Source organism: Gadus morhua, chromosome 3, assembly GCF_902167405.1.
Source record: "Gadus morhua chromosome 3, gadMor3.0, whole genome shotgun sequence".
NCBI lineage: Eukaryota > Metazoa > Chordata > Actinopteri > Gadiformes > Gadidae > Gadus > Gadus morhua.
This window is the reverse complement of record NC_044050.1, coordinates 26,886,761-26,909,260: the sequence shown is the minus strand read 5'-3', so window position 1 is coordinate 26,909,260 and position 22,500 is coordinate 26,886,761. Positions and strand designations below refer to the sequence as shown.

Below are 22,500 nucleotides of genomic sequence, written 5' to 3'. Positions count from 1 at the left end.
ATATTGAGGCTGAAAGATCCACTGTTCAGTCGCCGTACCACACTCACGGAACGGTTTGCAGGAGTAAAAACAGGTCGGTACGTAGGGAGAGTTACAAAATACATTTTCTTGTGCTACATATTGTGTTTTCTCTCTCGCTCACTCTCGCCGAATCTCTCTCTCTCTCAATCTCTCTCGCTCACACACACACACACACACACAAGCCGGCGAGGCGCACACACACACACGCACACACACACACACTCTAGCAGGCGCACACACACAAACACACACAAAGGAAAAGCCATTTTGTTGGTGTTTTTTTTTTTTGTTGCACGCATACTCTGCAGTTTCTTGCTGGGGCTGTCTCCATGCAGGTGTCTGCGCGGCAGGTATGGCGAGGGCTGAGGAAGAGGCAGGGAGGATACGTCGTGGCTCTGCAGCTTGTACCAGTGAGGAAGGTCGTCCAGGGCGGTCGTCTCCAGCTCGATCAGGATCTGGGAGGAGGAGGAGGAGGACACGAGGAGGGACGGGGAGGAGAGGAGGGAGAGGGTTAGAAGGTGAGAAACAGAAGCAGGGATTGAGAGGAGATAAGCAGTGTGAGGAGATCAGGGTTTGCCCTTGATGGGGTTGGAGGACGGACGAGCAGATCGAGGGGAATGTAAAAGCGTGTTACGGAGAGACGTTGGGTAACTGCAAAGCTTTTATCTGACCTCGGACCTCCCAGCTAGCTTTGTTGTGCACAGAGAATGGGTTAACCTTGCAATTGTTAGTGCTTGGCACTTGGTTCTAGAACATCCTTACTGTACCGACAGCGACATATTGTTGTTTCACTTTCTTCTGACAAATGTGCTTATTGTAAGTCTATTTTGATAAAAGCGCTGCTAAATGCCCTACATTTAAATGTAATTATGTAAAGCATTTGGGTTCATATTGGTCGTTTTAGGTACTTGAGGTCTAATAGACAAAGTCTACCTAGAATGTCACCACTAAACGCCATGAGCCTTACATTCAAAGTTGTAACTTATTGGGATGAAATGTTTGTATTTGCGATTTTTTTTTCATGGACACTTAACCGACTGTACATCGTGCTGACGCAATTTTATAGAATGGTTTTATAAATACAGTACAGAGCTGTAGAGATGTATACTGCACACTGAGGAACTCTGAATATAAAGTCAGGTAATGTCAGACCTAGGCAGGCATCAGTCTTTATATGGACAACCAACATTAACCACTCACTAATGACAGAAAATATTAGCTAGCTAGCTAGCTAGCTTTAAAAAAAAGTATATACATATCTTTTCATTTTATAATTTTCCGAGTACCCCCCTGCAGTACTCCAAAGTACCCCTAGGGGTACCCCATGAGAGACCCACTGCCCTAGTGTGTTATTCTAACAGCATGGGGGCTGTCCCACCTCCCCCATGAAGTCGCTCTCCTCCTCCTGCACGCGGGGCTGGTCCCACACGGTGATCTCCAGCATGCGCTCCCTGAAGTCCCTCCGGTGGACGTGGGAGTACAGGAAGGTCTGGTTCCATTTGGGCTCCACACTCTTCTTCACCGTCTTCGTCCGCCGCTTGCTCTTATCGCTGCAGTGGGACACGAACACACACACACGCGCGCGCACGGACACACGCATGAATATATATACACACATACACACGCGCACACACACGGACGCAGGCACACATATACACACACACATATGAATGCACGCACGCATGTACACGTACACACACAAAGAGATATAGACACACACACACACAGAAACACACACACATGGACAGACGCATGCATATATATACACACACACACGCACACACGCAGGCACACATATACACACACAGAAACACACACACATGGACAGACGCATGCATACATATACGCAAGCGCACACACAAACACACACACAGGCACACACAGGGATTAGGATTTGCGGTGAAAATCATTTTTGTAGAGCCCGATTTCAGTCAATTAGCCCATAATCATTACTTTAAAGGGAGCGTTGATAGGACCCCTAGGAGTGTGAGGGCACCAAGCGATCTTAAAGGGTCAACGATGAGTGATGAGGACTCTCTCGACCATGGAGGTTGTCGTCCATCGTATCGTCCATTGTAATAACAGGTACTTCACATGGATGTGCTCAGCACCGATCATCGTTACCTTCTGTCGGGGAGGAAGTACATCTTGACGTAGGGGTTCAGAGGTCGACCGTCGGGCCGCGGCGGCAGGTCTATGGCTTGAAGGACGTTGACAATCAGCTGATGGCCCACCTTATCGTAACACAGCTTCACCTGGGAAACATCAGCGCTGTTAGGGCGGGAGTGTGCCTCTCTCTGTGTCTAGGTGGGGACATCCAGTGTCTCTGTTAAGGTGAACCTGGCTCTCTATCAGTGTTAAGGGAAACTCAATCTCTGAGTCTCTGTCGCTGTTAAGGTAAGTATAATCTGTGTCTCTAACTGTGTCTGTTTAAGTACAGTCTGTGTGTCTATCTTTGTCTATTTAAGTATAGTCTGTCTCTATCTGTGTCTATGTGAGTACAATCTGTGTTTCTATATGCGTCTATTTAAGTATAATCCTTGTCACTATCTGTGTTTAGGTAAATGCAATCTGTGTCTACATCTGTGTCAAAGTAAATGAAATCTGTGTTTCTATCTGTGTTAAGGTAAGTAGAATATGTGTCTCCATTTGTGTTTAAGGTAAGTACAATCGGTGTCTCTATGTGTGTGAAGGTGAATCTGTGTCTCTATTTGTGTTAAGGTAAGTACATTCTGTGTCTCTATCTTTTAAGGTAAGTATAATCTGTGTCTAACTGTATTAAGGTAGGTACGATCTGTGTTTCTATCTGTGTTAAGTTAAGTACAATCGGTGTCTCCATCTGTGTTAAGGTATATACAATCTGTGTCTTAAGATGTGTTAAGGTAAATACAATCTGTGTCTCAATATGTGAGTACAGTCTGATCTGAGCTAAATTCCCCTCTCCTACATCTGTTCTCCTTCACTCTTGTAGGGAGGTTTTCCTAACTCTATGGGAGGCTAATAGCTTAGGGAGGAGACATAAAAGGTGCCCTGTGAAGCCCTACGAGGTTGTAAATGTGATTAAGGGCTCTACCGATAAAATGTACCAGACTGTGCATCTACTCATTCATCCTGAACACCTTCCTTCAGCTCCATCCTCCCTTTCCTAGCCCTTCCATCCAGCCTCCAGTCCCCCAGGCCTAGTGATGCTGTTCTGGGGGTGTAGCGGTACTCACAGAGAGCTGTCCCGGCAGTATTTGCGGGTGGTCTCGCAGGGTCCCTGGGCTGGTGGGAGACATCACTGAAATGGAGGGACGGTCCATCTTCTGGGACTCAAACGAACTGGAGCCAGCTGTTGAAAAACGTGACACGGGGGTGTTGATGTGAGGATCCCGCCCACTAGCGGTGATGTTATGTGAGAAGGACCTCTTTAAGCGTGTGGGTTTCTAATTTAAAAACAGTGTCGTGAATAAAATGAAAGGGAAACTCACTCGATTCTAAAGGAGGGTGGGACGATTCGGGACTTCTCGGAATAACTCTGTGGATTAAGAAGACGCGTTAGCAAACTGATTTGGATGATCGTAAAATGAATGTTCGAAAGTTGAACTTGATTGAATCATGGCAGTTTATCTCTAAGGGGGTAGCCATTGTACATTAGTTTGTGTTCATAATGTACAATGAGGGGACACAGTTTTAACTGGAGGACAAAAGGGCAGGATTGTCTTAAGTGCAAGGCTCATGGAGACCCACAGCTTTATGGTATGACAAGAGTAGGCAGGCAGATGTGTTGACGCACGGAGATCAAACACACACACACAGAGTATTATGGGATGGATGAGAAACTGAGAAGGCATTTAGAGGGACAGTCCGAGCGGGGTTGGGCGAGCGAGGAGTTGAGGTAAGGCGTCAGGTGAGAGAGAGAGGGGAGAGTTCACTGTCCAGGTAATCAACTCTTACTTACTCATAGGCTCTACACACTTTTCTCAAGACGTTTTTGGATATAATTCGATGGATAGAGCTTTTAGATAAAGGAAGGAGACACGATAAAAAAATGTTCTATGAGCAAAAGAAAAAAAACACTTCAACACAAACAACACAATCGCTGTGAAGCAGCAGAATGATGCAGGGTGCTGTCGCCACTCTTACCCTACGGGTCTGGACACCACTATCTCCACCTGGGGCGCGGCCTTCGACTCCAGGATGATGTTGTATACCTCTTTCTTGGTGGCTCCCGGCAACGACTTCCCGTTCCACTGCAGTACTTCGTCGCCTTGGGAGGAAGGAGGAAAGATGGCCGACAGGAAGTAGGTTAACAAACGATGGCGGGACCTTGGGGATGAGCTCAGTCACGATTCCTTTGACGCGCAGGTTGTCGTTTAAAAAAATTACATTTTGCAGGCGCTTTTATCCAAAGCGACTTACAATAAGTACATTTGGCAGAAGAAAGAGAAACAAGATATATCGCTGTCAGTAAGGTAGCTCATAGAAAAAAGTGCCAAGCACTAAAAATCACTAGGTTAACCCATTCCCCGTATGCAACAAGATAGCTACAATATGCCACAATTTAAGTACTATTTTTAAGTACAAGGACGCAAAACATACTTCCTTTCACTCGCAAAAGCTTGCACAAGCTGTCCGTAGCTACAGTTGGCAGAGTTTAAAATCCCCGGTAACAATGCCCTAATCTGGGCGCCTTCAGAGAAATGTGGGCCTCCTTTCTGTGTTGTGTTGTACCTACATTTACATTTACATTCAGGACATTTAGCAGACGCTTTTATCCAAAGCGACTTAAAATAGTACAGTTGTCAGAAGAAAGAGAAACAATTCATCACCGACGGTACAGTTAGGATGTTCACAGAACCACTCACCCGCTCTCAGATGGCCCACAACATCTGCAAGGCTTCCCTTCTTTACTTTAGTGATGAAGGCCCCCAGTCGGCCCATCGCTGTCATCTTGCCCCCCACCACCTGAAACACACGTGCACAAGCAAGAGAGAGACAAGCGGGCAGAGAGAAGGGAAGGGAGATAGGAAAGAGGGAAGAGTTAGAGAGAAAGAGCCGAAAGAGGATCGCTTCTTTAGTCTTCTCCAGCGGTGGGGCGTGTTGAAGCATGTTTCAATTCCGAGTTCAGCTGTAACATATTTCCTTCTCACCAAGCCATGCTCTATAGACAGCAGGTCAGTGCGACATATTGCCTATTGTCAGGCTGCAACTGGCTGTCACGCTTACTAATTATGTATCCTATATAGGATATTTTGGCATCCCGTATTGTGACAGGTAGAGAATTTAGATCCGAGCCTCAAGATTTTATCTCCTCAAGATTTGAGGACGTTTTCTTATTTTTAAAGAAACCTTAAGACATAGCTATTTAGCTCAGCATTCCCTTAAACCATTTTATTTCTTTATTTTTCTTTATTTTTTATTGTATTGCAATTTTTGCACGAAAGGCGAAACATAAATAAAGTTTGATGTGATTTGAAGTTTGAAAGCGACGACAGCGGGGGGCTCCTAGGCCGGCAGCGTACCTTGAGGCCCAGCAGGGAGCCGGCCTCCCGGGGCATGGCCGACCGCTTGCTGAGAGTGATGCGTCCGATCATCTGGTCACCCTCCTTAGACTGCAGCCACGTCACTGGGTGCTGCACGGAGGGAGGAGAGGGTGGAGGAGGTACAGAGGAGAGGAGGGAAGGAAGGAAGGAGGAGAGGGAGGAGAGATGGAGGAGAGGATGAAAGGAGGAAGGAAGGAGGAGATGGAGGAGAGAGGGAGGAGAGATGAAGGAGAGAGGGAGGATTGGGGATGTGACAACTGAAAGTGAAAGAGGGACACTTTGGCACTTACACGTGTCTGTGTGTGGGTGTGTCTGTGTGTGCGTGTGCGTGTGCGTGTGTGTGTGTGTGTGTTTATGTATCGAGCATCGCTATTTGAATACATACATGCCATACGGCAGGATCAAGAGGATAGCAGTCCCAATCGCCTGCAAAGAGACGGAGAGAGAGAGGACTGTTAGCACACAAGACTTAAGAGAGAGAGAGAGAGAGAGAGAGAGAGAGAGAGAGAGAGAGAGAGAGAGAGAGAGAGAGAGAGAGAGAGAGAGAGAGAGAGGACTGCTAGCCCAAAAGACGAGAGCGAGCGAGCGAGCCAGAGAGAGAGACATTACAATGATCTCATTCTTTTAGCAAATTAGGCTTTACAATATATGGATATTATTCGATTCCATGTAAAAACCTCAACATCATCTTAAGATAACATAAACTGTCAACGTCCCAAATGTATTTTAGATAATCCAGATCCCTTGTGTTGCCATAATATTTAAATTCCAGTAAAATCCTTGCTTTTAACAAACCCTTGAAAGTTACACCCTTTTTCTCGACCACATTCTGTTTTCTGTTTCCTACCATAGTCCTTTCTTATGTCTTGCCATCAGAAAAACAAAAAATTCACAGCTCACTAAAATTATCTCAAAAGGTAGCTTATCAATTTCAGAAAGAGAGAGAGAGAGAGAGAGAGAGAGAGAGAGAGAGAGAGAGAGAGAGAGAGAGAGAGAGAGAGAGAGAGAGAGAGAGAGAGAGAGAGAGAGAGAGAGAGAGAGAGAGAGAGAGAGAGAGAGAGAGAGAGAGAGAGAGAGAGAGAGACAGAAGGGAAGATAGAAGAGATGGAAGGGAAGAGAGAGAGACAGTGAGAGAGAGACAGTGAGAGACAGAGACAGAGACAGAGACAGAGAGACAGAGAGAGAGAGAGAGAGAGAGAGAGAGAGAGAGAGAGAGAGAGAGAGAGAGAGAGAGAGAGAGAGAGAGTGAGAAAGGGCCAGGGAGTAAAATTAAGGCAAACTTCCTCCAATTCCACAGCTCTCTTTTGTCAATGGACTCGTGAGTTGGCGCGGCCGACGCTCCCCTGGCCGGAGACACGGCCACCAATGACTGTCAGCGCGGCTCAGCGTTAAATAACAGGGACAGATGGTCTGCTGGAGAACAGGAAGGAACTGGCCCCGCATCAGAAGCGAGAGCCCCGCCGTTCCAAACACCCCGACGCGGGGCTCCTAAATGCCAAGAAGCACAACCAGAGCACCCGTGTGGGGGGCACTCTGATGTGAACTTTAACGTGAATGTTTAATGTGACAGATCCCTGGCCCTTCTCCCCCGGGCTGGGGTGCACGTCCAGCACGCAACGCGCGGAACTCTCCGGCGGAACGGAGGGAGGGAACCCGAGGTGAGAGGCACGGCGTCGTTTGAACAAAAGTCTGTGCAGAGCGTCGATTGGCTGGGTGAGACAGAAGGAGAGGATAAACGGCGTGTCCTCGTGTGAAGAGCTCTGGGAGTTGTTTGTGGTTTGGTTTAGTGTGTGCGGTGATTGCAGTTGTTCGCTGCAAGGGAACAACTGTGTAGCGTCTTATCCTAGTTATCTTTGTTGTACACGGGGACTGGGTTAACCTAGTGATTGTTGGTGCTTGGCACTTGGTTCCTTGAACATCCTTACTGTACCGACATACGTTGTCGTTTCTCCTACTTCTGACAAATGTACTTATTCTAAGTCTCTTCGGATAAAGGGTCTGCTTAATGCCCTAAATGTAAATGTAGGGCGTCCTTGAGCTGCATCAAAACATTTGGGTTTTGTAAATAACTATGAGTAATTATCAAAATGATCTTTAACAAACATCTTTACTCGTCATTGATAGACGGATTACCACGATGGAAGGAAATAAGCGGGCGATATTGAATGAAGTCGTTTATTTGGGTTTTCATAGTTCAATTTGAGGGTCCATAAACGCAATGGCTTTAAACTTTTCACTTTGCCGACTATAGCCTATGAATATTTAAACTGGGCTGAGACTTTATCGAAGGCGGTCTACAGCGACTAAGCTAAGATAACAGCCTCCTTAGTAGCTGTAGGCCTGTTTCCAACCCCCCCAGTCATGAGTCAGCAGTGATAAAGATTTCCTTAATAAAAGAAACCACAGAGAATCCGTCCTAGTGCAAAAACTGCTCTCATGAAAAGACGGACAAACAATCTTAGACTGAGAATCGATGCAAACCAGATGGTTGTTGATTGCAGCATTTTACACTAATCCTCCCCAATATTTGAACTGTCTAACCGGTTCTCGAACAGGAGCCGGTGTCAGTTCTCCGTGAGTCCCGGTGGTTATTTCAAGAAGCACGACGTAATCACGGCTGTTGGAGGTGTCCAGGGGTCATGGTCACCTTACATCATTACATCATGTGCTTCCCCTGGCTGACGTCATCAGTCGGCTTTCATAGTTATGCAGATGATACCCAATTGTGCGTTTGTGTCGACGTAGAGACTCTAATGTTCTGTGTGAACCTATTCTCTGTATTGTGGACGTAATTAACAGAATGGAAGACTACCATTTTATAAATTAAGCAAAGAAGAGACATAGGCCTACTCTTTCCCCCTAAGAACTCAACAGATTTGAAAACAATCTTTTCAAAACTAAGCAAAGAAGAAACATAGGCCTACTCTTTCTCCATAATTGCCGAAGCATGTTTAGTTGGCCTTGTAAAAGAGATCTTTTGAACAAGTTTCGCAAATCTTAAATACAGCTAAATATTCTCCAAAAGATATCTGGATTATCAAAGTGAGTTAAGGGTCCGCATCCAACAGACGTCTCCCAGACTTCTAAACCGAGATCAGTTTTCTCCAGTGGATCCCAGTTGGCCGGTCGCAGTCGGCTGCTTGTGTCAAACAGCTAGCGAGCCACTGACCTAATTCCACAAATCTGCTGCCCTAAATCACGAGGACTTTTCAAATAAATAGCTGTCCCGAGTGCAACAGGGTTTAGCCACATAACCGAGGAGATATCAAATACGGATTGTGATAGTGTGCACTAGGTGCTACATCGCATTACAAATCCTTTAGTGTTAGTACTGCGCGAGTTGGGATCAGCCAAGACTATTCTAGATCTAATGATGTGTTTTGGACGGCGAGTTGAAGTAAGTAGGATCTGGATAAGTCTATCGTCCCCGACGCAATGATCACATCTATTACACGGCGACCAGCATCTATTCAACCTCTGCGCAACAATAAACGATATATCATTGGTATTACAAATCAGTCGAATATTGTTATTTTTATTGGAGGACCTTGACCTTCGAAGCGGCCGTTCGTTAACAAAAACCTTCCCGCCGACGACGAGCATATATCAACATCAAAACATCAAACGGTTGGAAAATGTGAAATGGATGGAGAAGGAAAAAAAGTGATGCATGCCGCGCGAGAGAAGATGGGAGCGGCTTGGCGCCCCCGGAGAGCACAGCTGCACCACTGACCTTTCTCGCTGACGCTCTCCATGTCCACGTCCTCGCAGCTGGTGTACTCGGGCGTGGAGCCGCCCTCCTCCTCCGAGCTGCTGATGGACATCTGCCTCTTGTGGCCGCCTCGCTTGCTCTTGTACGGCCGTGGCGGGGGCGGGCGCAGAGTCTCCGACTGGTCAGAGCTCTGGGAGTCCTTCCTCAGCAGGCCGTCCCTGCTGCTGCCTCCGCCGCCGCCGCCGCCGCCGCTACCCCCGCCGCCACCGCCGCCGCCACCGCTGCCGCCGCCCTTCTCCCCCCGGGGCGCCCTGGTCGGACCCGCCGGCTCCTGCCGCCCCTTGGTCGCCCCCCAATCCGGAGACACCGACCCCGCTCTGGGCGGGCCGCCTCCCGCCGGCGCCGCCCCCCTCTCGCCCTCGTAGCCCGCCCAGTCGTTCTCGGGGGGGCCTTTGCCGTCCGACCCGAAGTACCTCCTGCGGAGGCGGTGCTCCGGCATGTCCCCCGAGTGCCCGCCCCCCCCTCCGCCCCCGCCTCCGTCGCCGGGCCCCAGCCCCACCTCGTTGATGGCCTGGTCGCTGTGGCGCCGCTCGTGCCGCACCTTGGACACCTTGGCGTGCATGCGCATCTCCTGCTCCTCCTTCTGGGGCTTGACGGGGTAGCGGGCCAGGTTGGGGTCGCTGCGGTACCGCGCCTGGAACTCCTCCTCCCGCCGCTGCCGCTCGCGCTTCTCCCGGTCCGCGTCGTCCTTGCCCTCGTCGTAGTCCTGCGAGTGGATCTTCTCCAGACGCCGGCCGTCGGCGCTCCAGCGGCCCTCGCCGCCGCCGCCCCGCTCCCCACGGTGGGAGGGGCGGTCCTCTAGGGAGGTCTGGCCGGGCAGCTTCCCCCCGGGCCGGCGCCCGCTCCCCCCGCCGCCGCCGCCGCCGCCGCCGCCGCCGCCGCCGCCGCCGCCGCCACGCCCCGCGCTGGGCTTACCGTTCTGCTCATGCAGCGACACCGGCCGCTTCCTGGAGGACGGGATACGATACAAGTCAGGGACACGCCCCCACACGGAGACCCTGAACACGTCTGCTGCTGCTTCAATTTGTGCAAAGATGCACGTGTGTCGACAACATGTTGACCGTCGGAATAAGCGAAAAATCCCTTCACAAAATGTCCTAATAATAAATCAAGATGGATGTAAACATACGGACACATCATCCATACGTGTTCAACAGACTTATCGATGATCATCGAGAAGTGGTGAAGATCCCCAACAACAAACAGAGTGACCAAGATATAACAAAGACAGCGTGCCTGTCAGGGTAACAGCCTCTCTTGACACGAGGTCATCAAGATGACCAATCGCCCTGACAGAGGTTGTGTTTCCCTCTCATCGCTACGCCCATTCCCCTGACCGCTACACCCATCGCCCCTGACCGCTACACCCATGCACGGATGCTTCGCTCGTAAACTCGGGGGAACGTCTCCTTACTTGTCTCGGGGCGGCTCGCTCTGGGACCGCGAGTTGACCGCGGCGTCGACGCCCTTGCCCGCCGCGTTGACGGCGTTGGGTGCCTGAGGCCCGTCGGGGGGGCTGGAGTTGGCGTTGGCGTTGGAGGCGGAGGACGGCTGCGCCACCGACCGGGAGCGCAGCATCTTCCTGTCCCGGGCACCCTCAGCGCCCACGCTGGTGCGGTCGTTCAGGTTGGCGCTGGTAGGACGGACCCCCGGTCCAGAAAACCATTCTCCTGACTTGGTGAGAATCTCCTGCTGCTTACGGCAGAGGTTGCATACCCACATGACCTGCAGAGACAGGGAGGCGGACGTCAGGGGGAAGGGGGACTCGGACCTTCAGAGTTAAACATTCACAATGTATAGAGTATGACGGCATGCCTGTTTAACTACACATAGAGGGCACTGGACTCATCTCCTAATAGACTGCTGGTATTCGTTTGCCCGGTAAATATGGGACGGATGTCCTTGCCGTACCCTGCTATCCCACGTATTCCCATTCCCTGCGTTCCCTCAGAGCTTATCAAGGTCGGATTGATCCAGGGAGAGGTAAGTAGTAGCCAAAGTGACGTTATTGCAAGTGTTTACTGGAAGACCTGCTGCACTATTGATTACTATCATATAATGCTGCTCAAAGCTTACACAACCCAAATGACACAAATCCAATCCTGATTTAGAAATAGCAATTCGACAATATGCAAAGGCGTTTTTGGACTTGAAATAGAATAGTCATCCCACTGAAGTAAAAAAGGTACAAATGTTTAGTATTGACGTAGGGGTGCATGGTTTCAAATTTGTCATTTTAAAGCCAATTCCTTTCTGTATCAAATGCAAAGAGAAGCGAAAGCCATATGCATACATAATGACAGGGGATATTTACTTAATCCTGTGTCATAAAAACAGAAATAATAAAAATGATGGCCAGGATCCGGTACTTACATGAAGCCATGGCTATTGTAAAACGCGTCCCCCTCAAAACGAAGAAATGATATTTAACTCCCCTGCAAAAATAATCCAGAGGGTTCAATTTGGCAAAAAACAAAACCAAAGCTGTCCTTTATCCTGGCGGTGAAATCCTGGCTCTTTTTGGAAATAAAATAGTCTCCAACACGTCGAGAGTACCCCTGGTCCGTTCCTCCTCCCCACTGGCAGTTGCAAAGATGCTAACATTTAGCCTTTAGCTCTTAGCATCCCAAAGCACCTTTTACATGGCCTGATTGCATCCGTGTTGGCGCTGGTCATCACTAATCTAAAGTAAATCAGCTGTGCGTATAGCCCACATCTGTTGGTCCCTGGCCCAGAGTCTCTCTCTCTCTCTCTCTCTCTCTCTCTCTCTCTCTCTCTCTCTCTCTCTCTCTCTCTCTCTCTCTCTCTCTCTCTCTCTCTCTCTCTCTCTCTCTCTCTCTCTCTCTCTCTCTCTCTCCCTCCCTCCCTCCCTCCCTCCCTCCCTCCCTCCCTCTCTCTCTCTCTCTCTCTCTCCCTCCCTCCCTCCCTCCCTCCCTCCCTCCCTCTCTGTCCCTCTCTCTCCCCCCTCTCTCTCCCCCTCTCTCTCTCTCTCTCTCTCTCTCTCTCTCTCTCTCTCTCTCTCTCTCTCTCTCTCTCTCTCTCTCTCTCTCCCCCTCTCTCCCCCTCTCTCTCCCCCTCTCTCTCTCTCTCTCTCTCTCTCTCTCTCTCTCTCTCTCTCTCTCTCTCTCTCTCTCTCTCTCTCTCTCTCTCTCTCTCTCTCTCTCTCTCACGGAGGGACAACAGATTAGTAGTGGTGGGTAATCCCTTCAACTCGCCATTATTAAACTCATCATGGGTCGGCAATACCAGCGTCACGTCCATCACTTCATCCCCCCCCCCCCTACCCCCTTCCCCCTTTCCTCCAGGTTAGTGTTCATGGAAGAAATATTACATTTATATATCATAATACAAAAAAAAAATGGCCTCAATAGGTCTATTTCACCTGAACATAAACTGTCACACTGTCACGTAACATAATAAATATTGTTATGAACGAAAATATATAAGAATAACAATCATACTCAACGAGTAGCCTCACTAGCTAATGTATGAGCAGTGGGCCCGTGGTTATTGACAGTATATACAGCGTTCCAAGGCACTGCGACAACTGTTGAGCCTTTAACGGCAGCAAAATGCGCTAAGGCGAGTGCATCACGGAATAGGCACATAAATAAATGATTAAATAAATAAATAAATGTGCCACAAAGGCAAACAATGTAATCCTTAAGTGAAGCTATTGTGCTCTGTTTTCCTGGGCGGCATGTCATTGGGATGGGGATTATAATTGTGTGTGTGTGTGTGTGTGTGTGTGTGTGTGTGTGTGTGTGTGTGTGTGTGTGTGTGTGTGTGTGTGTGTGATTGAGTCTAAACGGTGTGTACAGCCCCCACTACATGTATTAGCAGCAGTAGGGCTGGGGGAACAGAGTGGGCCGTCTTATGTCAGCCAATAAGCTTCTTCCCTATGGTGACCGCCCACTGGAATGTCACCTCCAGTCCATCTGACAGCATCCTGTGGACCATGGCTGTGTGTGTGTGTGTGTGTGTGTGTGTGTGTGTGTGTGTGTGTGTGTGTGTGTGTGTGTGTGTGTGTGTGTGTGTGTGTGTGTGTGTGTGTGTGTGTGTGTGTGTCTTAGTGCGTGTGTGTGTGTGTGTGTGTCTTAGTGCGAGTGTGTGTGTGTGTGTCTTAGTGCGAGTGTGTGTGTGTGTGTTTTAGTGCGAGTGTGTGTGTGTGTGTGTGTGTGTGTGTGTCTTAGTGCAAGTGTGTGTGTGTTCGCATACGTCTGAGCGTGTATTCATGTGTGTGTGTATGCATGTATTTCTGTGTGTGTGTGTGTATGTGCTTGTGTATTTGTGTGCACGTGCGCGTGCATGTGCGCGTTTGTGTGCGTGTGCATAAGTGTGTAGGTGTTGCATGGATGTTCTTGAAAGCGTTCTGTTTAAACATGCCCAGCGTGGGTGGCCACCTGTGGGCGAGAAGTGTGTCTGTGTGTGTCTGTGTGTGTGACCACACACGTGTCTATGTCTGAAAGTGTTCTTCACAAGTCTGTTGTGTGTGTGCGTGTGTCTTAGCTACGCTTTGAGGATGAGCGATGCCAATGAGCGTTACCACTCAACACTTACTCACGCAATGTCTGAGCCTCCCGCCTGGCTATTAGAAAGCGGTGAACTGAAATGTCTTTCGCTCCCTCTCCCTGTTTAAACGTCTCTCTACAGCGAGGACCAATGTCTGCCAGTTGACTCACACACATTTCAGTGTCCTGGTGTTAATTTCTCTGCCACCAAGTTAAGACGTAAAGAGATCTGCTTCGACCGGTCACTTAGGATCTTCGGCATTGCTCAGAAAGGTAGAGCGGGCTGACTTATAACCGGAAGGTTGCTAGTTTGTACGCCTGTTGAGGTGTCCCTGAGCAAAACACCTAACCATAGCTGCTCTACGACGAGCTGGCTGTCGCCTTGTGTGATTGTCTCCGGCGTCAGTGTGTGAACGCGTGTATGAACCGTTGTAAGTCGATTTGGATAAAAGCTTCTGCTAAATGTAAATGTAGTCGCAAACATCTCTTGAAATACATCTCACACTAAAACATTGCCCATCACTATTAATTCTTTGTGCCACTTCTGCCATTTTTCCACCTTAGGAAGCGACCCGGTCAATTTACAGGAGACTTAACTGACGGGACATGCCTTGCCATTGGTTGTTTGTCGCATGGCAGTGTTACCTCCCGGGCCAGAGTCCCACACCAACCACTTACCTGGACCAACGTTCAGTTCAGTGTTAGCATCTTTTTGAACATTAGGTTCCAGCAGTGGAAAAACAGCATTTCAACGGGCTTGTGTAATTGTTGCGTCCGGTGACAGTTTGAAGTGTACAAGCAGTATATTGTGAGTACAGGCGTCCGATTCAAAACATGTACTTCTGGTGAGCCCATCTCCCCATGGCAAGGCATGTCTGGTCATAAGCACGTTGGCAGGAGAAGGCATGCACAGGCATTCACTCTGCATTCAGGGCAAGTCTCCCAAGCTGTCTGTTGAGTGCATTCTGGCTCAAATTAAATAAAAAAGGTTCTCCCCACTAACGTTTGTTTTTTTTGCCAACAATCAAATGGCCACAGCAGAGCAATGCCTACAGCCAACGGAAGAGGGGCGATGGGGGAAAACATTGACGAAAACAATAAGGTAAGATGTTCCTTCACAGGTGGCCATTGCTGCTACAACAGCCCATGCTTGTACTGTGGCGAGCTCACGAGAGCATCTGTATTCATCAACTTTCTCAGAGTCAAGAGGTTCTGAATCTGGACCCTGTGCAAGCTCATCTCTTAGGCCGTCTGATCCAGGGGTCCGTGTTTGCGTTCTCTAAAATGTCGATGACTACAGACTACAGGGGTGGGGGGGGTGGGGGGAGGGGAGGTGTGGGTTGGGACTACAGTAGTGACCCATGCATATAAACTGGATAACTAGTAGAAAGTCTTACCCTCTCCTTCACTAAGAGACACTTTGCAAGGGAACAAGACACACAATGGACAAAGAATTAGTCTGGTTTCATACCTCGGCCCTTTGCGTAGTTTAATCCCGAGCACAGGTTTGAAGGAAACGTGAATGTAAATAAACACCAATAAACGTGAGTTAATCAGTTGCCTCGCCTGGAATGATGCGAGTAAAAGGTTGCTTGCTTCTATTCAATGTATAATGATTTTTTTTATAATGTAGTGGATCCTACGTGCATGTCACAAAAACAAAAAACGAAATGCATTCATGAAAGCATCACACCGGTCCCTAACATTACTCACAACTCTTCATCCTCTGATACACCCAGACCCAGTATCACAGCCCCTTGCCCCCTACATTGTTCAGTGTTGACTGATTTAATCGTGTCAACCACAGAGATTTGGTTTCTCTGTGGTTGTATGCGCACTCTACTCATTGAGTCATTATTAGCTGGACAGCCCATGCTATTTGAAGACGCTGAGATGTCCTATCATGGGCGGATAAACATACAGTACGAAGCTATACAATCTTTGTATCTTCAGATGGCCATTCTTTAATAAATATATATACTATGTATACACTATGTACTCAATGTTTGTAAAGCAGACATTCTCTTAACATTACCATATGTATCTGTTCCCAGTAGGCGATGGGAGTACAAACCCTCCAGGCAATGCAGTATGAACCGTTGTTCAACTCAGTATCTGTTTAGTTGGATGCGTGGCTCAGACTGTATTGAATCGTGCCTCCGATATCATAGATCATATAAAGGGATACAGGTTAGATGCAGCCTACTTTCCGTGCCCTCTGATGTCAATTCATACCAGCAGTCCCCTTTATTTTTAACTGTCCAGGTTAAACCTGCATCTGAGTTATAATGGGAGTGAATATTACAGGAGTCATCGGTCAATCTGTGGTGAATCAGAAACTCCATCACAACATAGGGAGGAGGGGGGAGAGACAATTAGAATAAGAGGGAGAGGGGGGAAGAGGAGGGGGGAGAAGGAAGAATAAAGAGGAAGGAGAAGGAGGAGGAGGAGGAGGAGGAGGAGGAGGAGGAGGAGGGAGAGGATACAAGAGGAGGGGAAAGGGAGGAGGAGGAGGGAGAAGAGGAGGAGGAGAAGGGAGTAGGAGAAGGGAGAGGATACAAGAGGAGGGGGAAAAGGAAGACGGAAGAGGAGGAGGGAGAGGATAAAATAGGAGGGGGAAAGGGAGAAGGAGAAGGAAGTAGGAGGAGGAGGAGGAGGAGGACAGGGAGGAAGCCACTGCATCATTAAAAGACAGAGGTCAACAGCAGCGTTGGGGGGGGGTCTGTGGTCGGGGCTGGAGCAGCGAGCTGGGTTCTTTTTTAGGCATCACATCACATCAACAGCACAGAGAGTACAGAGAAAAGATGCTAACCACTTTGTCCTCCTTTGCGGCATGCAGTCCAGGTAGCAGTGAGAAGTAAAAGAGGTGGGAGGGGGGGCGGAGTGAAGGGGGGGGAGGGTGCAGAAAAGATAGAGTTAAGGACATGGTCAAAACAAAAGAGGGCGGGGGGGGGTGGATAGACGATGGAATGGCGGTTTGAGTAAAAAATGGATGGTGGGTGAAGTGTTGGAGGTGTTGGAAGACAAGAAAAAGAGGAGGGAGGAAGGAGTGATGAAGAGGGTTGTTAATCATTTTCCGCCAAATATCCCCCCCACACACAAACACTTGATATTCAACACTGCCTTCTGAGGTTAGGGGACAAGATATGCAGACCGAATGCAAACAGCAGTTAAGCGACAGCGACATGCATGGGATAGCATGACATGACCTTAGCGTGTGATTCATGACCTGTGACCTCCTTATGCCGACGCTCTCTCTCCACACAGATAGGTAAATACAGGACACAGAAAGACAGAAGACGGCTCCGATCAAACCTTTACCTGGGCTCCCGTCTCAGATCTATAGAATAGCTATGGCATGTATTTTAGACTATATACATTTAGGTTTGCAAATTGTATGTCTTTTGTTAAATTCGCTTGGAGCTCATTTGTATTTTTATTTTCAGGTACACTAGTTTAAACATTGGTGGCAAATAAACGTAACTATATCACATTTTTTGTGGAAACTAAACTGATATATTTATATTAAATTAAATTAAATACAAATATTAAATAAAAATGAGATCCTTTTTGCAGAAAAAAGGTTATAGATATTGAAAAAAATATATATATATTATATTAAAAAATATTATATACATATTTTTAGTTTCATCTTCTTTTTTACTCTAAATAAAGTACACCTATCATGTAAAACGATTGTAATGTTTACGGTAACAGTAAGTGTGTAATAGCGATAGGCAGAGGAGGGGCTGAGATGAAGAATCGACTGGTTGGCACAGAGGTCTGCTGCCTCACCAGGTACTGGCATGCCTTCTGCAGGGCGCAGCAGAGTACTGCACTCAGCCTGCCCGCCGACGGTTTAACAGCACAACCGCTCAGAGCTGCCGCGCACAATTTAGAAAGTCAAACGTCATCGGATGACTTTTGTGAACATTTATTCACAAAGATGCATTTGAAAAATATTTTCAACTGAAGTCTTCGACCGAACAGCCGATCGATTCTCGCGTGGGAAGGAAACGCTAATCCAAGCCACGGATGAAAAGCTAGAGCCTTTTATATCTCGGCTACATCTGGGGCATTTCTCTACTGCAAACATGACCATATGGATGGCTTTAGTGGACTTAACCGCAAGCGTCTCTAGTGACCGGCCAGGGGAATGTCAACGGGTACACTAAACACAAGGAAACACGATAGGTCCGCAGCTATGATGTTCATGTTCAAAAATACTTACATGAAGAAACCAAAGAAAGAAACAAAAGGGAACAAATAGATTTGAGTGCGGTTCTTATTTTAAGGCGGTCAAGTGGTTGATGGAGGTCAAATGAGGTAAGATGGCCGTAGTGGATCAGCCAATAGGGACAGCTGTGGGAGGGGCTTAACATGTAATGAGACTAAATTAGACGCATTCCTGACACAGTGTTCGTGATTGGCTAGGATCCCCTGGACTTCAGGGACGTGCATCATGTCCAACACAGGAGACAGGAGTCCAAACACATCCTCTCAAGGTACATAAGGTGACACAAACACACACTTAAACCTGAATGTATACACTGTATACAATTACCCGACTAGTGGCACAAACATAGATTGGTGCAGATTGTTCTGCTTCATCTATGTATTTTAATTTCACTGTCAAGTTCAATTTAATAGTTTCACTATTAAATTGAGCATCAACGCTAAATTATGAATTTGGAATTACCCCTTTGGATTTGATCACCTTCATCTTTATAAGATATCTGCATTGCCCACATGCAGGCATATGCTCGCATATGTTCATAATTCTCATAATGACATTAATAGCTGACCAATCGGAGCCCAGGCTTCGAGAGAGGCCTTATGTCTGCTCCCAGTGTGAGTCCGGGAATTGCAGAGCAGGATGGATCCCGAGCAGATTGGGGACCAGCAGGCCAAGGGTGGAGGGGCCACAGACGAGCATCAGAGCCTGGACGGGTGCCTGTCTCCTGGGTCGGTTCAGAGCCCGACGGAAGAAGAAGGATGGTAGCAGGGGCTGTGCTTAAAATAGCCCCTGCACGCTGGCCCCATGCACAGGTTCCTGTGTCTTGGTGTGCCGATCGTGGATTCGGTGGATTTTATCCGTACTTCTCCATATAGCGGCTATGTTTACTAGCACAGAGAGAAAATATCAAGTTGATCCTGTGGTTCATGTCAGGTTAAGTTGATAGCGGCGTACGCTAAGCAAAGGTTACGTTTGCTTAAGTTAAGTTAAGTTCAGCACTATGCCATGAACTATTTCCATGTTGCCATGGAAATACAGGTGTCGCACACTACAATTCTCTCTCTTTACCTTGTTTGAAGTGTAAACAAAAAGCTAAAACATCTTGAAGCCCTAATCAATGTCTGATTTCTGAGGTACTTGCACGTAACACAGAGATTATTATTTTGTGGTGCAGATCGATTGCTTGGCACCAGAAAATAAATCATCAGGGATATGAGATTGTAACTTAAGTAGGCTTTCTAAGGTATGTGGTATGATGTGGCCCCATGTCTTCTCCTTTTCAAAGGCTAATGAATCATACCTTCAATATATAGTTAAACAAACATCACTATTTACATTTATGAGCTTCATCTAGGTCCCCTTCTCCTCGTCACATCTGTTTATACATTTTAAAGACACGTTGCTGTACGCAAAATGTCCCCGCACCTTGTTGGGGACAAACAATGGATGCAACGCAGTCACAGTAGACACAGCCCAACCCGAAGGAGCTCGCATTGTGAACCGGTCCACAACCAGGCGGTCTACGACTGCAGGCGAGCCTTCGACCGGGCCTGGTGTAGTGGGTGCGCGGTTGGGGGCGGGTGCCAAGCCAATCCCTCCCCAATACACTTTGGTCTCGCCCAAAGTGTGCGACCGGGAGGTGTACGTCCAAGCAGGATGAACAGAACCGAAACCGACAGACGGGCCGACGGACGCAAGCGGGAATCGAGACCAGGACGAGCACAGCGGCGGCGATGTGGCGGTGGTGGAGGAGGGTGGGGGGGGGGAGGGGTGGTGTAGAGGGAGGAGGGGGGCGGGGGGGGAGGGCATGCGTGGGGGTTCTTACATTGTTGGAGCGCAGGGAGACTCTTCCGCCACAGCGGGCGCAGAACTTGGTCTGGCAGTAGGAGCAGGGGTGGCCGCAGCCGTCGGCGAACTTGGTCTTGCGGCAGATGCCGCAGGTGGGCGCGTCGTCCTTCTGCTGGGCCTGCTGCCGCCGGGACTCGGCCCCGATGCGGCGCACTTCCTGTTTGTAGCTCTTGAACTGCTCATGCAGCGTCCTGCGACCGGGAGCCAATGAGAAGAGGGGAGGGGGGGGGGGGAGAGGGGGGGGTGGAAGGAGGAAGGGAGAGACAGGAGTAGAGGAGGAGGTGAAGAGAGGATGTGACCGGGGGCCAATGAGAAGAGGGGGGGGGGGGGGGAGAGGAGGCGGAGGGGAGAGGATGCGACCGGGGGCCAATGAGAAGAGGGGATGGAGAAGAGAGAGAAGGGGAGGTAAAAGGAGGAGAGTGGAGGAGGAGGTGAAGAGGGGAGATTAAGAAGAAGAAGAAGGTTAAAAGGTAAACTTTGCCCAAAGCAGATCTTTATTCATTCATTGCATCTGAGCTAAGAGTACTCGTTCACTCATTCACTCGTTCATTCCCTAATTTCCGATACGTTGAAAGAGCAGGTTAAAGCAATGACAATCAACAGTAACAGAAAATTAGACCGAAGGAGTCATTTAAGAACTCAATGATGACAAATGGGAGATATTCCTGAAAGACCTTCGATATCCGAGTGCCCGTAAGCCGGAGCCATGGGACGGATGTGTGGGGGGAAACAACCTTTTTCATCCCTGAAAATCTGCCAGCAATTAAAATATTACCCGAAAAGGTGTCTCTGAAGCAAACAGGGCGGCTTTAAGTGAGTCGTCAGCCCTAATGGGCCCTGGCCCCCGTGTGGTTCACAGCTCCCTCCCCCTCCCTCCCTCCCCCTCCCTCCCTCCCCCTCCCTCCCTCGCTGCTGTCTGGGATGCCGGGATGGAAATAACTCGATCGTGAATCGCAAATCAGGCCGTGTGAAAAAGAGGAAGAAAAAAAAATAAACGTCAAGTTTTCTAAGCGGCATCGGCAAAAAAGAAAAACGTAGAAGAAACACATTAGCATATCATGTCGCTCCTATATGGGAGCCACACAGACGAGCACTTTAATTATCCACCCCAGCCCATAGAGGGACAGAGTGATAGAAAGAGAGACAGCAGCGGCAGCCTTATTTAAGTTCTTGTAGACTGTTTATACAAGTGCTGAAACTTTTATATGATATGAAGCTTTTCTGACATCTGTAATTTCTTTCACCCGGTGACTGTACGGCAGATGACTGAATTCGAGTCAGGGGAATGCCTGATCTTAACATTCACAACGCAAGTGAGGTTGATCCACGAAATCCTATATGTTCAAAGAGCTGATGTAGACAAAGTATGACGTGTAACTTTTGGATGATTGATTTTCAAACGCTCAATGCAACACAAAATCCTATTTTGTCCAACACACTTGTACTCAATGTCAGAGCTCGGAGTGAAAGTCCTCCCAGTAAATTCTTAAAAATGTGCTAAATCACCTGGCTCCTTTGAAAGCAGCCATTTCCTCTGATGAGAAATCTCCCGGCAGAAGTCAAGAAATCCCTCGTTCACAAAATGTGATTCAACGACAGCAGCAGCAGCCCAAACGATCCAAATGATCAGATGTGTACAAAACTTGACTTTGCAGAAAAAGGAATCCGAGGAAAAGTGTCCTAATGTTATTTCCGAAAGTTTCCCAAACGAAGCTGTTCACAGAAGATACAACCAGCTGACTCTTCAGATTCAGGTCCCCATACCTGGCAGCTGGTCTTACACGAGACTCCCTGTTCTGTCAAGGTGCAGCCGCTCTCCTGAGAACACAGGCGGGCGACTGTCCGCCCGTAACGAGCTGGAGACGCAAGGTGATTGGTTAGCAGTAGGCTCCTTGGCCAATCACATAACTAATGAGGAGAGGAGGAAGCTGAGATTACCGGCTCTGGTAGATATGTTTTAATGAACTTACCGTTGTGTAGTCTGCACGCACACTTCAGCACACAAACAAACTAGAACGAAAGATACACAAACATCCCACCGTGTATCACTTAATTTATCGTTTGGTATTTATTTTCCTCTGATATGTTTTGCCTCAGTCATATTGTTATACAGCCACAACTAAAGGAATGGCTTTAATTCAATGAAAAGCTAATCCAATAATACATGAATGTCCTAGTAGACCAATAATGTAGTTGAGACAATTCTTCTGTCCTGTGTTTATAATCTGTAGGCTTCTATTTGCATCTTTTTTGGTTGCATTGAGGATGTCAGCATTAAAACCTAGAATTGGGGTTATTAATTAATCAAGTGTTTCTGATCCAGGTTGTATCAAAGGTCGTCTCCTGGATCAGACGATCCTAGGAGTTGATACACACGCAACACGAGAGTCCACTCAGAACCGGTTCCACTATCCAGAGCGAAAACAAGAAAACCAGCGTCGCCGGTGACGTCACGCAAGCGGCGGTTGCCGTGACACCGATTGACCCCAGACGACCGGGTCCGCCTCCGACCCACCAATAAAGATCCGGGGCCCGTGGACCTGTCACCGACGCCATGGGAACAGCTGTCATAAACGTAGGGGTGCC

General features: G+C 48.2%; 1 protein-coding gene across 14 annotated transcripts in view; it reads right to left on the bottom strand.

The window, feature by feature from the left end:
• rims1b (regulating synaptic membrane exocytosis 1b) overlaps nt 1–22,500 on the bottom strand; it is a 61,698-nt gene that overhangs the window by 26,862 nt on the left and 12,336 nt on the right. For 12 of the 14 annotated variants that reach the window (XM_030351881.1, XM_030351866.1, XM_030351872.1 and 9 more), the window contains exons 2-15: nt 19,892–20,105; nt 16,642–16,653; nt 10,733–11,043; nt 9,280–10,265; nt 5,932–5,972; nt 5,526–5,636; nt 4,869–4,968; nt 4,147–4,270; nt 3,962–4,018; nt 3,492–3,538; nt 3,237–3,352; nt 2,146–2,276; nt 1,400–1,571; nt 323–476 (exon numbers count right to left, since the gene is read on the bottom strand). In XM_030351881.1, the coding sequence (XP_030207741.1) occupies nt 323–476; nt 1,400–1,571; nt 2,146–2,276; nt 3,237–3,352; nt 3,492–3,538; nt 3,962–4,018; nt 4,147–4,270; nt 4,869–4,968; nt 5,526–5,636; nt 5,932–5,972; nt 9,280–10,265; nt 10,733–11,043; nt 16,642–16,653; nt 19,892–20,105 (2,576 nt within the window). Of the gene's footprint in view, nt 174–322; nt 477–1,399; nt 1,572–2,145; nt 2,277–3,236; nt 3,353–3,491; nt 3,539–3,961; nt 4,019–4,146; nt 4,271–4,868; nt 4,969–5,525; nt 5,637–5,931; nt 5,973–9,279; nt 10,266–10,732; nt 11,044–16,641; nt 16,654–19,891; nt 20,106–22,500 lie in introns of those variants that run through there. The other 2 variants (XM_030351878.1, XM_030351879.1) reach the window with 2 other exon arrangements.